Here is a 21,481-nt window from a genome sequence, read left to right on the forward strand (position 1 = left end):
CCCCCCCCGCCCCAGCCCCTGATAGGAGATGGAGGAGATCTGCCTTTTCGCCTGGCTCAGGGTTTCTAGTTTTCCTGGGCACCTAAAGACTCACCACCAGGGACAGGGAGAGGGTGTGATGTTCGAGCCTGTCTGGGAGCCCAGCTTAAGGTGGCAGGCTCCGGAAGAGCTTTCACTTCTCATTTTCCCGGGCCTTTTTCAAAGGCTTAAGATCAAGATCTCGGGATTCTTGTGTGTGTGTGTGTGTGTGTGTGTGTGTGTGTGTGTGTGTGTGTGTGTGTTTAAGATTTTATTTACTTATTTAGCAGAGAGTAGAAGCAGGGGAAGAGACAGAAGCAGGTTCCCCACCCAGCAGGGAGCCGGGGACTGGCTTGATCCCAGGACCCTAGGATCCTGACCTGGGCTGAAAGCAAATGTTTAATCCATGAGCCACCCAGATGCCCTCCCACCCCCGGGATGCTTGATTTCAAATGTGTGGGTCTCTAGCCTTATTTCTCTCTTCCTTTTGACCCTGACCCTTGAGAGGGCAGATCTGCCTCAAATCTCTCTTTTTCAGGTCTAAGTGAGCCTCTTGTCCTCCCTTGGACTGATTGAGAGCACCCAGGAAGGTGGATAGAAGTTTCTAGGCCCCCCCCCCCAAAGATTTTAGGCCCAGCTTTGTCACCAATTTGCTGTGACAGGCCAAGTCCTTGTCCCATCTCTGGTGCTCATTTTCCCCAAGTATAACATCAGAAATCTGAACGGGCTCACCCAGAAATAATTTAGAGTAGTCATTACAAGCTCTAGAATCTGACTGCCTATGTTAGAATCTTGCCTTCATGATTGTGTGGCCTTCACAGCTCTCTGCTGTGGTGTCCTCATCTGTAATATGTGATAATAATTATATAGTAACTTTCTCATGGGGACTTTGTGAGGATGACAGAGTCAGTGTACACAGAGGTGTTAGAATAGTGCCTGCAGTATATTTACTGCTCAGCAAGTTTGTTGTTATCTGGCTCTGATTCTTTGGGAGTATAAGAGCTGTCCCTCTTCCAGGAAGGGAAAAAGGCTCCTAATTGGCTCTTGGATTCTGGAAGTAGCAAATAGGTTTACCATGTGGACCAAGTTCAAGTGGTAGCTGCTTGGAGTGCTGTGTTGAGGAGGATTCTGAGGCTCACTGGAAATGAGTGCTGGGATTGATTGGGAGAATCTACCATGGATTTGATGCAGGAGTGGCAGTACATGCCCATGTATTTGCTGTGTCTGGGGGAGCCTTTTATCTTTGGTGACTAATTCAGCCCTCGTAGTAGGGAAATTTAGGTTGTTGCCACCTTTACACAAGGTTTTAATCTCTTGAGAAGTCACTAGCTCTGTTCCAGCAACTGTCATCCCTGGTCTTCTTCTAGTTACCCTTTGCTTCCAGATGTTGTCCCTCAGCCCCCCAGGCAGCTCTTACTATGCTCCATTCAATATCTTTGGCACACATTTATCACTGCTTATTTTGGGAGGGACACCAAGAGAATGGATGGACAAAACAAGGCTCCTGCTTTCAGGGGAACTGCATTTTAGTTATGTGGCACAAACTCTAGGAAAACCAGAGTTTTGCCACAGGAGAGTTCCAGCATGTCATGGGAATGTAGATAATGATGCAATTTATTAGGCCTGGTAGGATCTAGAGAGGCTTCCTAGAGGAATAGTCTAGCTGGGCCATGAAAGAAAAGTAGAATTTTTAGGAGGCAGAGATGGGACAAAGAGACTTTGGGGTGAGACCCCAGTGGTCTATATGAAAAATTTCAAAATTATCTAGGGTGGGTGAAGCGAAAGAAGTAGGAATGGGGGAAAGACGAAACTACAGTACGGACCGTGCCGGAATTTGGACACCCGGCTAAGGAGTTTGGATTTTACCCCATTGGTGACAAGAAGTTTACCGACTTCTCCAAGCATGTTCCATCCTAGTCCCCAGGAAAAGCCTTCATATATCCTGGGTATCTTCACCCTGAATGCACACTTCTCCATTCTCACCCCTTACTCTTCTTTCCACATGTCAGACACTGCTTCTAGATAGCCAGTTAGAGGAGAAGGCTCGGGGAGCTTTCTTTCTTTCTTTTTTTTAATAACAAATTTTTCTTTTTTTAAAAGATTTTACTTGACAGAGAGAGAGAGCACAAGTAGGCAGAGTGGTAGACAGAGGGAGAGGTAGAAACAGGCTCCCCACTAAGCAGAGTACCCGGTGTAGGGCTCAATCCCAGGACCCTGGGATCCTGACCTGAGCTGAAGGCCGACGTTTAACTGACTGAGCCACCCAGGCGACCTGTCTGGGGGCTATCTGCTGGGACATCTTGAGTCAGCAACTTTTGCTTCTGCTCACAGGGAGCCTGGTAGATTTCCTCAAGACACCCCCAGGCATCAAGCTGACCATCAACAAACTCCTGGACATGGCAGCCCAAGTAAGGAGACTGGGGAGGGGCTGGGCAGGTGCACAGCCCAGTGAGGTAAGGATGTTCGGCCCAGGGCTGCTGACCTCCTACCTGGTCTTCAGATTGCAGAGGGCATGGCATTCATTGAAGAGCGGAATTACATCCACCGTGACCTGAGGGCTGCCAACATCCTCGTTTCTGACACCCTGAGCTGCAAGATTGCAGACTTTGGCCTAGCACGCCTCATCGTGGACAACGAGTACACAGCCAGGGAGGGTAGGTGTGGGATATAAGGGAATTCTGGGGCCTGTGGGGTCTGGCCAAGCAGACCCAGGTGACCTCTCTCTGCCTCTCTCCAGGAGCCAAGTTTCCCATTAAGTGGACAGCACCAGAAGCCATTAACTATGGGACATTCACCATCAAGTCGGATGTGTGGTCTTTTGGGATCCTGCTGACGGAGATTGTCACCCATGGCCGCATTCCTTACCCAGGTCAGGGCCAAGGGTAGGAACTGAAAGGGTGATGGGGAAGAGTAGCCCATGCATGTCTGTCCACTCACTTCATCTGTCCCTGGTTCAGATTCTGAATCTTCCTAGCTGCTTTTCCTGTATTCACTCAGGACTCCAGAATCCCCAGTCAGGTGCCACATCTCCTAGGGCTGGCTTCCGTCTTCCGTGTCTGTCTCGATCTCTCTCCTCCTTCAATAATCCCAGCTCTTAAGTTCTGACACGGGCAGCCTGGGATGGTAGAAGAGGATCTGACTTGGGAGGGAAAAGGCCTGCCTTTACTACCAGATCTGCCACTGATGCTAATTTCTATTTGGGTTTGATCAGATCATTCTTTTTCTTTTTTTTTTTTTTAAGATTTTATTTATTTATTCGACAGACAGAGATCACAGGTAGGCAGAGAGGCAGGCAGAGAGAAAGAGGAAGGGAAGTAGGCTCCCTGCTGAGCAGAGGAGCTCAATCGCCCAATGTGATGCGGGGCTTGATCCCAGGAGCCTGGGATCATGACCTAAGCTGAAGGCAGAGGCTTTAACCCACTGAGCCACCCAGATGCCCCCAGTCAGATCATTCTTTCTTTCCCCACCTGTAAATTATGAGGTTAGAACAGTATCTGGCCCATACTAAGCACTCAAGAGTGTTAGGTTTTATTATTATTATTATTTTTTAAAGATTTATTTATTTATTTGAGAGAGCAAGAGCGCAGGGGGAGGGGCAAAGGAGAGGGGGAATCTCAAACAGACTCCTCACTGAACACGGAGCCAACACGGGGCTTGATATCATAACCCTGAGATCAAGACCTGAGCAAGTCGGACACTTAGCCGACTGAGCGACCCAGGAGCCCCTAGGTTTTATTATTAATCATCACTTTGGGCAAGTGACTTTACCTCTCTGAGCCTCAGTTTCCTGATATGAACAAAAGAGGCGATTTGTGAAAGAGTTTGACTCCCAGCAGGTGCTCACTAAGCAGTGACTTCCCTGCCTTCTGGAACTTTCCACATAACAAATGAGAGAGATATATAAATGACTAATTCCTACCCTCTCCTATCCCTTCCTCTAACCTCTGGACACAGTCCTTTACCCCCGAATTCAGCCAAGACAGATGGAATTTTTTGAAAGGAACTTGCTAGGAAGTTCTGGGGAAAGGAAATGGAACGCAAAGATAGGGGAGAAAAGTCACGGAGCACAATGGCCAGAAATCCAGAAGCTTCCCATACCCCCAGAGCGCTATGTACAGAATTTTGCTCCTAGAAAGGTAAAGGCACCTTAGAATTAGGTGAGAGCCTGAAGGACTTCTCTTCCCAGGACTGGCCCTATCAGAGTCCAAGGGCAGCACGGGGGCGAGAACCACACTCCAGTCACCCAGCCAAATGTCCTTACAGCTCCTCCACTGTGCCCACAGAGGTGAACCCATAGAGAATTTCTCTGTTAGAAGAAAAAAAAAAAAAAAAAGCAGGGGCTCCTGGGTGGCTCAGTGGGTTAAGCCTCTGCTTTCAGCTCAGGTCATGGTCTCAGGGTCCTGAGATTGAGCCCCGCATTGGGCTCTCTGCTCAGCACAGAGCCTGCTTCCCCTCACTTTCTGCCTGCCTCTTTACCTACTTGTGATCTCTCTCTCTCTGTCAAATAAATAAAAATCTTTTTTTATTTAAAGATTTTTAAAAATTTATTCATTTGACAGACGGAGATCACAAGTAGGCAGAGGGGCAGGCAGAGAAAGAGGAGGAAGCAGGCTCCCTGCTGAGCAGAGAGCCCAATGCGGGGCTCAATCCCAGGACCCTGAGATCATGACCTGAGCCGAAGGCAGAGACTTTAACCCACTGAGCCACCCAGGCACCCCAATGAATAAAACTCTTAAAAAAAAAAAAAAAGAAGAAGAATAAAAAAACGTGGGGCGCCTGGCTGGCTCAGTCAGTATAGCATGCAGTTCTTGATCTTGGGCTAATGAGTTCAAGACCCACACTGGGCATGAAACCTACTTAAAAACAAACAAACAAACAAAATAATTAATTAATTAATTTTAAAAGATGAAAAAAAGCATTGAAAGCATGAGAATAATTGGCAACTGACACGTGACTTCAGGGTTAGGGAGATAATGGGGAGTAATGGGGCCTGGGTGAACTTGCATTACCACTAAGACATAGGAACCCCCAAAACAGATATTTTCTCTTCTTTTTTTTTTATTTTTTAAGATTTTAAAAAATGTATTCATCTGAGACAGAGAAAGAGAGTGAGTGTGAGCAGGAGAGAGAAGCAGACGGAGAGGGAAAAGCAGACTCCCAGACTCCCTGCTGAACACAGGGCTCAATCCCAGGACCAGAAGATCATGACCTGAGCTGAAGGCAGATGCTTAATCATCTGAGCCACCCAGGTGTCCCCAGACCTTTTCTTTTTCAAGAGAAGCCAAACCTTGGAATTTTTTTTTAAAGATTTTATTTATTTATTTCGCAGAGAGAGATCACAAGTAAGCAGAGAGGCAGGCAGAAAGAGAGAGAGGAGGAAGCAGTCTCCCTGCCAAGCAGAGAGCCTGATGCGGGGCTCGATCCCAGGACCCTGAGATCATGACCTGAGCCGAAGGCAGAGGCTTAACCCACTGAGCCACCCAGGCGCCCCCAAACCTTGGAATTTTAAGAAAATTTCCTATATCCAAATATTGATGATTGATTCAAATTGTTTAAAAACACAGTAGGGTGCCTGGGTGGCTCAGTTGTTTAAGCATCCAACTCTTGATCTCAGCTCAGGTTTTGATCTCAGGGTCTTGAGTTCAAGTCCCACATTGGACTCTAACTGGGTGTGGAGCCTACTTAAAAAAATAAAATAAATAATAATAAATAAATATAAATAAACAACAACAAAAAAAACCCCAATAGGGGTCAAACCAAAGTAGGTCTATGGGCTATTTAGGCTGGGTGCAGACTATGGGTTTGCATCCTTGACTCTAGCCATGGTGTTTAGTTCTCTGGTCTATGTCCTCTGATTTCCTGAATTTCCTAGTTTTAAGGGACATGGTCCCCAAATTATTTAATCTGGTTCCTAGAGGGATCTGGTGAATCTACCTTATGCAGGGTCTGCTTTGCTGGTTTCCAGGGCCCACCTGGCATCTCATGTGCCTGTTTCCCAAACCAGAGAAGCCTCACCCCTGTGCCGTCTGTAGGCTCCTGTCCTGCCCTGGGGCCTGACCACCCCATATTCCACCACCAAATCATAATAATCACAGATATTCTTCATGTAGCATCTCCTCTCCAGGCCCTATACTTGGTGTTTTACAAGCACTATCTCCTTCAATTTTCATAACAGCTATATGAGGTAGGAGTTATTCTTAGGTCCATTTCCCAGATGAGGAAACTGAGGCCCAAAGAGGGGAGATGGCTCACGCATGGCCTCACAATCATCACATACGTGTTATTAAGTGCTTAAGCCACAGCCGACACTCCAAGTGGCCTGGCTGATGTGTGGCTGGTACCCGAAGTACAAGGCCTTAGTGTTGATGCCTACCGAGATTCTTTCGGATCGGTGCTCACACCATGCCAGTTAAATATTCTGAAAGTCACCCCTGCCATGGGGGTCGGAAGCCTGGAGCCTTGATATCATCTCTCCCATCAATCTCTAGGGATGACCAATCCTGAGGTGATTCAGAACCTAGAGCGAGGCTACCGCATGGTGCGACCTGACAACTGTCCCGAGGAGCTGTACCACCTCATGATGCTTTGCTGGAAGGAGCGCCCAGAGGACCGGCCCACCTTCGACTACCTGCGCAGTGTGCTGGAGGACTTCTTCACGGCCACAGAGGGCCAGTACCAGCCTCAGCCCTGACACACCCAGCGGGCCGGGCCCAGAGCCCTCCCTCCATCTAGCCCACCTGGCTGGGGGAGATGCAGTTCTTGTGTCATACTCGTCATCCCCGTGTCGCCTATGCACCTACGGACTCTGTGAATCCCGCCGACGCGTGGCAGGGCCACTTCCTGTTGTCTTATACAGGCTTCTGTAGCTGTGTGGGTTCTGCACAGGTGTCTTGTACGTGTGTGGCATGGGTATATTATGTCTTGGGCACCTGTTCAAGTTGTCCCTTTGTGGGCCCTTCTACTTCCCAAGGCAACCAGAGAGAAGAGGGACGCCTGTGATTGACACTGGCTTCTGCCCACCCCCTTTCCCTTTCCCCTCCCATCAAGAAGCTTCTTGAAGGCTGGGACCTTATCTGATACCTCTGTGTGCTCTCCTTGGAGCCTGGCACACATTAGGAGCTCAATAAATGACTCTCTGTTGATGAAGATTACATATCTCTCAGCTCCGCATTCACTCCCATCTACACTTCCTTGGGAGGGGGAAGTAGGGGTTCAGAAGATGGAAATTAAGTCACCCTGAATTGGGGTGAAAGATGGGATGAGGGGATGTCTGAACTTTTTCCAGCTCTGCTGATTTGGGGAGCCAAGAGGAAGTTCCTACACGTTGCTGGATGGGCTCTTTGAACTCCTTCAAACTCCCACCCCAAAGGATTAAGGGTGACCCCTACGTAGAGCCTTGTGGGGAGTGGGTGTGTCCCAGGACACCCTCCCCTCCCATTACTTAAGGGTAATACCACTTTTTACAGCTACTGATTCTGGGGCTATGTTTGTACTCAGATATGTTTTATTTTGTTTAGATCTTATTTATTTGACAGACAGAGATCACAAGTAGGCAGAGAGAGAGGGAGAGAAGCAGGCTCCCTGCTGAGCAGAGAGCCCAAGATGGGGTTCGATAGCAGGACCCTGAGATCGTGACCTGAGTCGAAGGCAGAGGCTTAACCCACTGAGCCACCCAGGTGCCCCAAAGATTTTATTTTTAAATGGTCTCTACACCCCACATGGGGTTGGAACTCACAACCCTGAGGTCAAGAGTCACCCAGTCTGCTGACTGAGACAGCCGGGCACTCCCCCCCCCACCCCAAGATGTTTTTAAGCATTGAATTGAATCACTCATTTGGCAAATATTTCCTTATTTATAATTTGTTTATTTATTTGAGAGAGTGAGACAACACAAGTGGGAGTGGCAGGGAGAGGGAGAGAGATTCTCAAGCCGATTCAGCACTGAGCGCGGAGCCCCACATGGGGCTCAATCTGAAGACCCTGAGACCACTACCTGAGTGGAAACCAAGGGTCGGATGCTTAACCGACTGCGCCGCTCAGGCAGAACTTGGCAAATGTTTATTGAACATCTGTGTGTTAGGCATGGTTCTGGGTTCATAGAATATAGGGCAGAGAAAGCAAACAAAATCTCTGTCCTTAGGGAGCTTACATCCTAGTAAGGGAAGACACCATAAACGTCACAAAGAAGTAAATGATATGGTATGCTACAAGGTGCTGAGTGCTGAGGGGAAAATAAAGCAGGGTAAGGGGAATGAGGAGTGTCATGTTTGGGGGAAATGTACAATTCTAAACAGGATGGTCTGGGAAGGCCTCATTGAGAAGGTGACTTTTGAGCAAATATTTAAAGGAGATGAGGGAGCAAGCCACATTTTAGGGGGAGGAGAGGCCAGGATGAGGGAACAGCCTGAGGCAGAAGCTCCCTTGGCCAGCACGGAGACAGAAAGTCCAGACAGGGGGCCTCAGGGGTAGATTTTTTGCATAGCCATGACATGACCTGACTTATGCTTTATTACTATTTTTTAAGCTTTTTTTTTTGAGAGCTCGTGTACACACACACACACACACACACACAAGTGAGGGACCCTGGCACCCCATGATCTGACTTACATTTTAAAAGAAGGGCCCTTCCTTCTGTCTTGAATGTTAACTGAGTTAGCAGTCAATTTATAAAACTGGGAAGATTTTGCCTAAAACTACTCATTTCTGCCTTCTCTTGAAAAAACAGCGTGGGGGCACCTGGGTGGCTCATTGGGTTAAGCCTCTGCCTTCGGCTCAGGTCATGATCTCAGGGTCCTAGGATAGAGCCCCACAGCAGGCTCAGCAGGGAGCCTGCCTCTCTGCCTGCTTGTGATCTCTCTCTCTCTCTCTGTCAAATAAATAAAATCTTTAAAAAAAAAAGTTTGAAGATTTGGTTTCCTGTCCTCAGGGAGCTGGGTAGTGGCTCCCCCTTCGGGTAGGGCTTGAGCTCTTTCTTTGCCGGAGTCCCTTTGCCAGACAGTGAAACTGAGTGCGAGTGGTTCATCATGCTTGCACTGTTGTTCTTAGAATGAAGAGGAAAATGAAATGTTTTTCACCTCTATTTCCATTAAAAAGTGAGAGTATGAAAGACACCTGCAGATGGCAGTGTGTTTGAGGAAAGATGGGGGAAAGGCATATTGCTTCAGGAAAGTGAAAAAGAATCCAATTTTAGAAATATGGAAAGCACTTGAATCAAACTAATATAAATCCACTTATTTTTATACCACCTGCCTCACCTCTGGAAGGATCTGTGTTTCTGACTCCTGTTCTGCATTTTATAAAATGTTGCCACACCCATGACCTCATCTGATCCCCACCCTCCTCTTCTTCTGGATACTGTGTGCAGCCATAGAGCTGGTGAACTTTGTATTCTTATCCTCTCCATTTTACAAAAAGGGAAGTGGGAGCCAGAAAGGTTATTAGCCAGAAAGCAGCAACACAGAGCTGGAAACAGGGGTTAATCCCCTGGCCCTTTAGCTGTTTCTATGATAGAATTGCCCAGTCTTAGATCTTCTGTTACTTTTATAATCAGTGGCCCAAATGCAGTTCTTAAGTGAGGAACACAAGTGCGCAAGCAGTCTTTAACTGTAGAGGCATAGGGGTACCTGGATGGATCAGCTGGTTAGGCATCCAACTCTTGATGAAGCTGTCTTAATCTCGGAGTCGTGAGTTCAAGCCTCCTATTGGGCTCCACGCTGGGTGTGGAGCCTACTTAATAAATAAATAAATAAACAAATAAATTGAAGAGGCATAAAAATGTATCTTATCGACTATAGGTAGGACCATGAGTTTGTAACTTACTTGGCACACAAATAGTTAAGTATCCACTAAATATTAATACTGTTGTATTTTATTATTTTAATAGCCCATCGCAGTGCTTTTCAGTCTTTCAGCTTTCAACAATGAACAGTTGTTGATTGTTTGATCAATTTAGAGCAGTGGTTCTCAAGGGGAAGGTAGGGGTAATCTTACACATACACACACACACACACACGCACATGCACACGCACACGCACACCTTGCCCTGGGGACAGTTTTGCAATGTCTGGAGACAATTTTTGTTATTGCAGCTGGGGGGTGGGAGTGGAAGGTGCTATTGGCTTCTAATGAGTAAAGGCTAAGGATGTTGCTAAACATCCTACAATGCTCAAGACAGCCCCCTGCAGTGTGGAATTATCCAGCTCCAAATCCTAATAGCTTCAATAGCTCGAGAAACCCTTCTCTAGCACAAGGTTTCCTCTTGTGTAAAGGCACTCTTGAGTCCTCCTGGGTGACGGCATCAGGGAAGTTTGGCGTAAGCAAGGCTGGGTTTGGGGCGCCCGGGTGACTCAGTCATTAAGCGGCTGCCTTTGGCTCAGGTCATGATCCCAGGGTTGGGCATCCAGCCCCAGCTGCTCAGCTGGAGGCCTGCTTCTCCCTCTCTCAACACAAGCTCCTCTTGCTTGTGTTCCCTCTCTCGCTATCTATGAAATAAATAAAATTTAAACAAGAAAAAAAGGCTGGGTTCTGCACCTTCGTTAGTGTCTCTGCTGCACAGTGGGCATTCACAAAATCTGTACTATTGAAAGTTGGATCTAATTACTCATTGTGTGACTCTGAGCAGGTCACAGAGATCTGAAGTTCATTGTCCGTATCCATAAAATGGGAATCAAAAGCCTCTTCCAAAGCTGCTGTGAGCAATCGTTGAGATAAACGTCGGTGGAGCTGTTGCACAGTACTTGCCCCACAGCTGTTTTCTTTCCTTTATCAGTTTATCTCTCCCTCTTCCAAACCCACGTTCTAATCCACGTTCAGCCGTGTCATCAGCTCAGTGACCTTGTGCAAGTCACTTCCCCCCTCCACAACCCCCCACGTAGACCTCCGCTGAGTCTCTACAAAATTACAAAGTTGGCTTCTGATCTCCAAGCACGCTTCCAACACTGAAATGGGACGGTGAAGTGTACGGCTCTGCTTTCTTCCCCCGGGACTAATGGTACGGTCCCCGGGCAGCTCCCCCACCCCCCTGTCGCAGACCTTGGTACAGGCCCAGGGGGCCCTCGGCTGCCTCTCAGGGCTGCCCTTGCCCCCTGCCGAGTTCCGGGCCGTCCCTGCGCAAGCTGATTGGCTGGATCCGTGCCCGGGCTGCGCGGCTATAGGTGAGCCCGGGAGGGGACGGGCGGAGCGGGCTGGAGGCCCGCCCCCTCCCCCTTGGGTCGGACGCTGAGCTGAGCCGCGGGCGGGAGGGCGGACGGACCGACTGACGGGAGGGACGGGAGGCGAGCAAGATGGCGCAGACTCAGGGCACCAGGAGGAAAGTCTGTTACTACTACGACGGTGAGCACCGTGCGCGCGGCGGGGGCGGGGCCGGGCGGGATCCGGGAGAGGGAGGCTGAGGAGATGCGAGCGGGGAGGCTGGGAGAGGCTGAGGCGTTGGGGAAAGGCTGAGAGAGGAGGCTGCGAGGACGAGGCTGAGAGAGGAGGCTCAGAGAGAGAGGCAGAGGGAAGAGGCTGAGCGGAACGAGGTCGAGACTGAGGGAGGAGGCTCAGAGGAAAGAGGTCGGGGGAGGGAGGAGGCAGCGGGGAGGAGGCTGAGAGCAGGAGGTCGAGTCTGAGGGAGGAGGCTCAGAGTAAAGGAAAGGAAGTCGAGGCTGAGGGAAGAGGCCGAGGCCGAGCGGGGGTCTTTTGGGGAAGCCTGGGGTAACTTGATGGAGGGAGGTGGGATCTCAGGAAGCCTGATTGGGGAGAGTTTGAGTGGGTCTCCTGGAGGGGAGGCTGAGTCTAAGCGGGGAGGCAGGATCTGGCAGAGAAGGGTGCAAGGATTTGTTTCCCTGCCGAGAATACAAAGGTCTTCCTCTGCCCCTTTGCTTCCTCACCCTTTTTGGTGAGAGTCCTGCAGGAGTCACCACCTCCTGTCACCAGCCTCCCCTCCCCCAGTCTCTGAGCTGGGCCTGCAGTTGCTGCTGGGAAATGGGGCCCCTGGGCTTGGAAGGAGAAAGATGCAACCTGTTAAAACAGACTTTTTCATTCAACAGAAGCCTGTGGAGCAGCTTACTCTGTACTAGGGACATTTAGGTGCTGGGGCCATGGGGCTGATCAGGTCACTTCTCATCTTCCCTCAGTCTGGAGGGGGAGATGGGCAGTGACAGAATTGCTCTCCAGTATCATGCTGGGATAAAGGAAAGCTCAGAGTGTTTTGGGAGCACAGAGTAGAGGCACCCAGCTGAGCCTGCGGAGTCTGGGTGGGAGGTGCCATCTCAGTTAGGACCTGAAGAACGGGAGTTACTAGCCAGGCCCAGGGAAGGCAAAGATGATGTTAAGTTTAGAAGTAAGAGAGAGGACAGCATTTTTGAAAGACAGCAGGTATGTGTATAGTACGGCTGAGACATAGGTTTGAATGTAGAGTGTAGAAAGTCAGGGAATAGGCTGGAGGGAAAGGTTGCAAGTGATGAGGCTGGAAAAGAAATGGAGACCAGATCATGAAGGGCTGGGCACTCTGTCTTAAGGAAGCTGAACTTTATTCTGAGTGCACTTGTGAATCATTGAAGTTTTATGCAGCCTGGTGACATCATCAGACTTATACCTTAGAATTATCACTCTGAGACAGAAATTAAGTACACAAATGTAGGGGTAATGAAGAAGGCAAGGATCCCAAACTCCTGCGTTGGGTAGTTTGATGTGTTAGGCTATATCAGTTGATAACTTTGGGTTTTGTATTTTTTTCTTAAGACTATATTTATTTATTTGACAGAGGGAGAGCATAAGCAGAGGGAGTGGCAGGCAGAGGGAGTGGGAGAAGCAGGCTTTCTGCTGAGCAGGGAGCCTGACTTGGGGCTTGATCCCAGGACCCAGGGACCACGACCTGAGCCAGAGGCAGATGCCCAACTGACTGAGCCACCCAGGCGCCCCTGGGTTTTATACTTTTAAGAAATACTTTTTGGGAGATATCCAAGTAGAAGCATTCAGAAGGCTGTTGGCCATTCAGGTCTGCAGTTTAGTAGGAATGAGAAGAGAGAGATTTTTGGAAGTTTTCAGCATACAGATGGTAATTTTCGTTACAGAGGGTGCAATCACCCAAGAAGTTGTACAGGGTGGCAAGAGAAGAGGATCCTTGGCGGAATTCTAAGGAAGCAGACTGAGGAAAAGTCTAGTGCTTTTCATGCTTCGTACTCCCCTGTCATAGTGCTTGTCGCTGTCTATTGGAATTGCCTGTGGACTTGTTCATTCTTCTTAGACAGTAATCTCCTTAGAAATTGGGGTCGTGTCTTACCTAGCTCTCTATGCTCAGCCCCCAGAACAGTGCCTTGGTCATAGCAGGCTCTCAATAAATACTTAAATTGTGCAAGGGGAATGTAAGTGAACCAGAAAGTCTTTTCTTTGTTGTTGTTTTTTTCTTTAAGTAGGCTCTGCACTCAGCATGGAGCCCCCCATGGGGCTTAAACTCATGACAACTGTGAGTGAGATCAAGACCTGAGTGAGATCAGGAGTCAAATGCTTAACCAATGAGCCATCCAGGCACCCCAGAAAGTCTTGGGTTACAGTAGCCAAAAGAAGGTGGGAGTGGCAACTTGTTGGCAAGAACTGTTTCTTGTGCGCAGTTTCAGAGTGAAGCTAGATTGCAGAAGATTGAAGAATGAATGGATGGGTGAAGAGAAGACGTCATATTGAACCCTTTTCAAAGGAAGCTTGGTTGGGGCAGAAAGAAAAGGTTGTTTATAAAAGGGGATGTAGTGGCTGAGGGTCGAGCATATTCAAAATCCAAATGTAAAATAACCAAAGGGAGTGGTTGAAGATAGAGGAGAGAGGGGCTGGTATTGATGGAGTTTCCTGAGGAGGCCAGGTGAGATGGAAACCAGAGCACAGAGAGGGACATTAGACTTTCCAGGGGAAGTTTCTTCGTGATGAGAGGCAAGGAAAAGTTCAAATGTAGGTACGCTGGATGGGGAGAAAGTTGAGGGAGTTTTCAAAATGAAGGAACCGGAGTATTCTTTTTCCTGTGAGTGGTGGAGGGCAGTTGGAAGAGTAGTCATCTCAAAGAGAGATAGCTGTTAAGTAGCTGTTGTGAAAGAGGGAGCTAGGAAAATAAATTTGGAAGGACTGCTGGGCAGTGGTGAGGGCCCATTCGAGGCTGGAGCCTGTGACTTTGTGGTCGTATCGGTTTACACAGTTGTTGTTGTTGTTGTTGTTTTAAGATTTTATTCATTTAACAGAGAGGGAGAATACAAGCAGGGAGAGCAGCAGGCAGAGTGAGAGGGAGAAGCAGGCTCCCTGCTGAGCCAGGAGCTGGATATGGGACATGTGGGACTCGATCCCAGGACTCTGGGATCATGAACTGAGCTGAAGGCAGCCGCTTAACGAACTGAGCCACTCAGGCGTCCCTGTTTGCACAGTTTTGTGATCTCTACACCGTAGTTTAAAACAAGAAAAAGTGAAAAGACCTTAGTCTTTAGACAAAGGAGACAGCTTACTTTTTGAAAAATTGCTTGTGAGTTTTGCAGTGAGGTCACTAACTTGGGACCCACACTTAGTTCTGCCCCTCAGAAGCTTTGCAGCTTCTGAGGCCTACCTTTGAAGGCCTCAAGTCACTGTCCTATAAAACTGATAAACTTTGAGAAGAGTGGGGAAAAGCTCTCTAAATTATGAAGGTAGTATCTAAATAAAAAAGATGATTTCTTTTCAAAAGTCAGCAACTGGATTAAAAGCTGTTAGGAAAAGGATGGTGCCTCTGTACCCCACCCCCAGGGACACCCCAAGCCTTCTAGATAAGTTATCTTCGTTCCCCAAGTCTTAGCCTTGGCTGAGTTCAGGTTTGATAGGCAGGGGAGTTGCTGGGGATTAAGGCCCAGGCGAGAGACATGGGTAAGCCAGGAATCCAGTTACGTAATGGTAATGGTCATGTTACTGTCTGCCTTCAGATTGGGTCTGCATCAGGATGTCTCAGCCAATGCCTTGAGAACTTACTCTACCAAATCCCCATGACTAATAAGGTGGTCTGAGGGTCTCTGGAAATAAATTTCCTCCTGCCTTCTCTGCTACTGCATCTCAAAAGTCTGTGTCTGTATGAGACAAGGGTCCCAATTGAATGCCCCAAATACTACATTCTGGCTTGTGGCTCTGGCTGAGAGCACAGTTCTTGCCCTCAGAGGCTTCACTAAGATTAAGAGAAGAGGGTAAAAGGACATTAAGTGAAAACTAAGGAAATTTGAATAAAGCATGGGCTTTTAGTCAATGATACTGTGTCAGTGTTGGTTCATTAATTGTAACAAATACTTCTTATTTTATCATGTAGAATGCTGGTAATAGGGGAAACTGCCTGTTGGGTATCTGAGAACTCTCTGTACTATCTTTGCAATTTTTCTATAAATCTAAAATTGTTCTAAAAAGTAAAGTCTATTAAAAAGACAGAGAAGAGGGTGAGATCCCAAACATCCAGCTGTTCAGAAGTTTCCCATTGTCCCTGGCCATGTCTATGACGAAGAGGATTGGAGCATGGTTTAGATGCTCTTGGTGGCGTTCCCCACAGTGCATTGCTCCCTGGAATGCAGACTGGTACTGACACCACCAAAACCACAGTGTGTAAGAGGCTGGGACCTTCTTTTCACTGGTGCTCAGAGATCTGCCTCATTCTGATGGACCTCTAAGGAGGGATCCTTGGGTGTTCAGTTCTCTTGATTTTTTTGTTTCGTTTTGTTTTTGTTTTCGTTGGTTTGGGTTTTTTTTCGTTTTGTTTTGTATTTTCTTTCTTTCTTTCTTTCTTTCTTTCTTTCTTTCTTTCTTTCTTTCTTTCTTTCTTAAATAAGCTCTTTGCCCGAGGTGGGCCTGGAACTCATGGCCCTGAGATCAAGAGTCGCTTCCCCTAGTAACTAAGCCAGCCAGGCACCCCCACTTGATTTTTGGAGTATTTGTGCCAGGAACTTTGTGCCAAGCAGATTCACAGAGCCCTCTAGATTAAGTGCAAACTGAAGTAGGTACCTGGGAAACCCAATGCAGCTTTTAGGATACTGGATTTTGAGTCAAAATAGTTGACCCCTGCATCACTTGTTAGTTGTATGATCTTGAATAGGCACTTCACTTCTCTGAGTCTCACTCAGTTCAGTTCCTTGAATCTTTATTTAGCCATTATGTTGTATAGGGTGCATTTGTCCTTGCCTTCAAAGAGCATCCAGTCTTATGGATATAAATAGATATATAAGTAATTAAGATACAAAACAAAATTTATTTGTTTATTATTTATTTATTTATAAAGATTTTATTTATACATTTGAGAGAGAGTGGGGAGAGGTAGAAGCAGACTTCCTGCGGGGCAGGGAGCCGGATGCGGGGCTCATGTGGGGCTTATGCAGGGCTCCATCCCAGGACCTAGAGTTCATGACCTGAGCCAAAGGCAGATGCTTAGCCATCTGACCCACCCAGGCACCCCTCAGAACAAATTTATTAAGTGATATATACAAATGGAGAGGAAACGACCCTTTATTTTTTTAATTTTTTTAAGATTTTATTTATTTATTTGACAGACAAAGATCACAAGCAGGCAGAGAGGCAGACAGAGAGAGAGAGGAAAGCAGGAAGCCCGATGCAGGGCTTGATCCCAGGACCCTGGGATCAGGACCTGAGCCAAAGGCAGAGGCTTAACCCTCTGAGCCACCCAGGTGCCCCATGACCCTTTATTTTGATCAGGATTATGTTTGGCGCTTAAGCTGGGCTTTGTAGTATGAGGATCATCAGAAAAGGAAGGACATTCTGGGTCAAAGGAACAGTCTTAACAAAGGCTACTTGGGTGTGAAGGTGAATGCCATGTTCAGGATGCTGATAATCGTGTAGTGTGTTTAGAACAGAGACTGGCAAGTTTTCTGTAAATGTCCCCATAGTAAATATTTTTGGCCTTGTGTGCCATGTGGGTGGGTCTCTGTGGCGACTGTTTATTCAATTCTATTACAATGTGAAAGCAGCCATAGACAAGATTTAAATTAATGGGCATGGCTGTGTTCCAGTACAGTCTTATTTACAAAAACAGGCAGCCTGTAGTATTTGGCGCAAGGGCCATAGTTTGCCTACTCCGGTTTAGAGCAGAGAGCCGGGAGAGGGAGAGAGCAGGAAAGAGATACGGCAGATAGTTTGAGTTGAAAGCAGAGGAACCAATTAGAAGTCTGTTGTTATGGATAAAGCGAGAGATGATGAGTTTAGTGCTTTTATTTTTAATTTTTAAAATTTAAAAATTAAATTTAAATTAAATTTAAATTATGTGTGTGTGTGTATATATATATGTGTGTGTATATATATATATATATATATATATATATATATGTAATTTATTTATTTATTTGAGACAGAGAGAGAGAGAGAGAGGGAACACAAGCAGAGGGAGTAGGAGAGGGAGAAGCAGGCTTCCCACTGAGCAGGGTGCTCGATGCGGGGCTGGATCCCAGGACCCTGGGATCATGACCTGAGCCACCCAGTACCCCAAGAGTTTAGTTTTCTTATCTATAAAATGGGAATAATGCTCCTGTCCTGTTTTACCAGATTATTGTGAGGATCTAGTAAGAAAATGAATGTAAATGTGCTTTAACTTCATAAAATGTTATAAAGCGAAAGAGGTGAACTCTGACTTATAGTGATTTTGAATAGTAATGGTTATTCTTCTGTTGTGGGAGTGACTCCTTTGGAGATACAGTGAGGTGAGTCACCTCACTGCTGCTATTCTCCTGTAGCTCTGGAATGAACCCTTCACACTGTCTAGTGCCTATGGGTACTAAGTGCTGGCCTCCCCAGGGTCCCCTGCTTTGTTTCTTTCTTTTTTTTTTTTTTTAAGATTTTATTTATTCATGGGGTACCTGGGTGGCTCAGTGGGTTAAAGCCTCTGCCTTTGGCTTGGGTCATGATCTCGGGGTCCTGGGATCGAGCCCTGCATCGGGCTCTCTGCTCAGCAGGGAGCCTGCTTCCTCCTCTCTGTCTCTCTCTGCCTGCCTCTCTGCCTACTTGTGATCTCTATCTGTCAAATAAATAAATAAAATCTTTTAAAAAAAAAAAGATTTTATTTATTCATTTGAGACAGGTACAGAGAGAGAGAACACGAGCAGGGGAAGAGGCAGAGGGAGAGGAAGAAGCAGACTCCCCGCTGAGCTGAGAGCCTGATGTGGGGCTCATCCCAGAAGCCCTGATGTGGGTCTCCATCTCAGAACCCTGACATGGGGCTCCATCCCAGAACTCTGAGCCGAAGGCAGACGGTTAACCATCTGAGTCATGCAGGCGCCCCTGTTTATTTCTGTTTTGTTTTGTGTTTTTTGTTTTGGAGTTACTCTTCCTTGAAGTGGGTGAGAATCTTGGAAACTAGAACGAAAGAGAAAGAATTTGACTAGGAGATGGTTATAAAAATTCCTGGATTCTCCTGGGAGTGTGTGTTTAACTGTGTCACTGAAACTGCCGCTCTTTCTTCTTCAGGAGATGTTGGAAACTACTATTACGGACAAGGCCATCCAATGAAGCCTCACCGAATCCGTATGACTCACAATTTGCTACTTAACTATGGTCTCTACCGGAAAATGGAAATCTATGTGAGTTACTGGGAGCCCCACCACTCCCTAACCCCATCAGCTCTGGTCATATGTTACTCATCTCATTTTCTCAATTACTCATTCATCAAATGTGTTGCGCGCCTGTTATGTGGCAAACACTGTAAATGATAGAGATTTCTGTTTTTAAAGGTTTCACTCCAGTGCTGGAAACTGACAGGCACACAAATAAATTATATTATATTCTGTAAGTGCAACAATTAAAGAATGTGCAAGATGCAGAGAAAATGAGAAGTGAAGGAGGAAGGGAGCCTTGGAAAGTTTCCTGGAGGTGCTATCTGAGCAGATTTTTTAAAAAATATTTTATTTATTTATTTATTTGACAGATCACGAGTAGGCAGAGAGGCAGGCAGAGAGAGAGAGGAGGAAGCAGGCTCCCCGCCGAGCAGAGAGCCCGATGCGGGGCTTGATCCCAAGGCCCTGGGATTATGACCTGAGCCAAAGGCAGAGGCTTTAACGCACTGAGCTACCCAGGGGTCCCATGAGCAGAATTTTAAATATTGAATAGAATTTAGCCTGGAGTTTAGGAGGGAACTGATCTTCTAGACCAAGGGAAGAGTGTAGACAAAAAGGCAAAGAGGTGAGAACAATGTGGTGTATTTGGGGAAATTATAAGTAGTTTGGTGTTTAGGTAGTGCTATAGTGTAAAGTGTATAGTGTGAGTAAGGGTACCTAGAGCTGGAGAGGTCAGCAAGGATTAGATATGCTGTACTATGTAATAAACAGTTCTAATGGACTAGGATCAGAAAATTCCAATGCCTAAAAAAAAGAGTGATCAGGACTGTTTTGAACCAGACAAGACTCTGATTACTAGAGAACATAGACTCTCTAACTGCTTAACTTGGTTCCAGCTGATTTTTGCCCACCTGCCCATTTTTATTTAATTAATTAGTTAATTGAGATTTCACTTATTTATTTGCGAGAGAGAGAGAGCATGAGCAGGGGGAGAGGGAGAAGCAGACTCCTCACTGAGCAGGGACCCTAGGATCATGACTTGAGCCAAAGGTATACATTGAACTTACTGAGCCATCCAGGTGCCCCCACCTACTGGGTTTTAGAGAGAAGCTAGAAATCCACTTTATTATGTAATATGGGACCTGATCTCAAGAACCTGAGATCATGCCCTTAGCTGAAACCAAGAGTTGGATGCTTAATATACTGTGCCACCTTGGTGCCCCAAAGATCTACACCCACTGTGGGGCTGGAACTCACAACCCCGAGATCAGGAGTCGCATGCTCTACTACCTGAGCCAGCCAGGCATCATCAGGTAATGGATTTTAAATCAAAGAGAGAGGGGCGCCTGGGTGGCTCAGTGGGTTAAGCCTCTGCCTTCGGCTCAGGTCATGATCTCAGGGTCCTGGGATCGAGCCCCGCATCGGGCTCTCTGCTCAGCAGTGAGCCTGCTTCTTCCTCTCTCTGCCTGCCTCTATGCCTATTTGTGATCTCTCTCTCTCTGTCAAATAAATAAATAAAATCTTAAAAATAAATAAATAAATAAATAAAAGAGATAAAAACAGGCATGCATTTTATTTTTATTTATTTATTCATTTATTTAAAAGATTTTATTTATTTGTTAGGGAGAGAGAGAGGGAGGGAGAGGGAGAAGTAATCTGTACACCCAGTGCGGGGCTAAAACTCACAAGCCCGAGATCAAAAGTCGCATGCTCCACCAACTGACCCAATCAGGGGCCCCCCCGGCATGCATTTCAGAAGCAGGGAAGCCAGTTAGGAGGCTGTTGCAAAGATCCAAATGAGAAAATAAAGAAGGGCTGGGGGCCCATGTTACCTTATGGTTAGAGCCCAAGAGTTGGTGGTTAAAGTCTGTGCTGGCAGCTTAAGTAACCTAGCAACAGCAGTATCCTTCCTCACCATTTCAGAGACTGAAAGGAGATGAGTCTTCTGTTATGTCCTTAGAGCCACTGGAGGCAGCTGGGGAAGTGAGGAGGGAAGGTAGAGGAGCAGACAGACATTGGGATCAGAGAGCTTTTTCGGGTGTGAGAAGCATCTGGGAATGAGAAACATAAAAGGTAGCAGACGGAGGTTTAGAGCGACTCAAGGGAGCAGACTAGCAGCTAGATAAAGAGAGCATACCTAAATGGGGAAGAGCGAGCACCAAGACCTTGCGGAGCTGGCTCATGCACATCTGTACCACGCTCATCTGGCCCCAGCCTGCCTCCTTTCCTGCCACTCCCCTCTCAGAATCCTCTGAGTCGGCCATATGGGATTCTGCCTCTTTCCACCCTGTCCCGACTGAGAGGATCACTGACTCTGCCCAATCATATTTTACTCATCTTCAAAAGTCACCTCAAGCCCTATTTCTTTCTTTCATTCGGTAGATTTTTATTGAATACTTGTCATACCCCAGGGACTATATTAACCTCCATGAGTGATATTGAGATATTAAAAAATGGATCCTATCTTCAAGTGAGAGGAAAGATAAACTAACAGTTATTGAAGACTGCTTAGGTGGTAGGCCAGGGCTACCTGTTAGTTCATGTAATCCTTATAGCAACCCCTAATTTATAGATGAGAAAACAAGGTCAGAGAGGATAATTAATGTGTTCAAAGTCACATAGCTTTTAACAGATGAGCTAAGACTCCAACCCAGATCTCTCTGGTTCCAGAGTCTTTATGTGTCCATTTGTCATTTGTCCTTTAAGCTGTGTGTGTGTGTGTGTGTGTGTGTGTGTGTGTGTGTGTGTGTGTATATATATATATATATATATATATATTTTTTTTTTTTTTAGTAGGTTCCATGCACAGTGTGGAGCCCAGTGCTGGGCCTGAATTCACAACCCTGAGATCAAGATCTGAGCTGAGATTAAGAGCTGGATGCTTAATCATTTGAGCCACCCAGTTGCCCCTGCAAGCAATATTTTAACGAAAAGCCTAGAAGTAG

At 46.8% G+C, this 21,481-nt stretch overlaps 2 protein-coding genes across 4 annotated transcripts in view; both read left to right on the forward strand.

Moving 5' to 3' along the window:
* LOC111142990 (LCK proto-oncogene, Src family tyrosine kinase) overlaps nt 1–7,169 on the forward strand; it is a 23,296-nt gene extending 16,127 nt beyond the window's left edge. The window contains exons 10-13 of the mRNA XM_022496368.1: nt 2,350–2,426; nt 2,519–2,672; nt 2,756–2,887; nt 6,507–7,169. Of these exons, the coding sequence (XP_022352076.1) occupies nt 2,350–2,426; nt 2,519–2,672; nt 2,756–2,887; nt 6,507–6,709 (566 nt within the window). The 3' untranslated portion in view covers nt 6,710–7,169. The remainder of the gene's footprint in view (nt 1–2,349; nt 2,427–2,518; nt 2,673–2,755; nt 2,888–6,506) is intronic.
* A 3,836-nt stretch (nt 7,170–11,005) lies between these two features.
* LOC111142974 (histone deacetylase 1) overlaps nt 11,006–21,481 on the forward strand; it is a 34,340-nt gene continuing 23,864 nt past the window's right edge. The window contains exons 1-2 of one of the 3 annotated variants that reach the window (XM_022496342.1): nt 11,006–11,171; nt 18,451–18,563. In XM_022496342.1, coding sequence (XP_022352050.1) covers nt 11,006–11,171; nt 18,451–18,563 — 279 coding nt within the window. Of the gene's footprint in view, nt 11,172–11,208; nt 11,350–18,450; nt 18,564–21,481 lie in introns of those variants that run through there. The other 2 variants (XM_022496345.1, XM_022496344.1) reach the window with 2 other exon arrangements.

Source organism: Enhydra lutris, unplaced genomic scaffold (genome assembly GCF_002288905.1).
Source record: "Enhydra lutris kenyoni isolate GAN:26980312 unplaced genomic scaffold, ASM228890v2 scaffoldscaffold9, whole genome shotgun sequence".
NCBI lineage: Eukaryota > Metazoa > Chordata > Mammalia > Carnivora > Mustelidae > Enhydra > Enhydra lutris.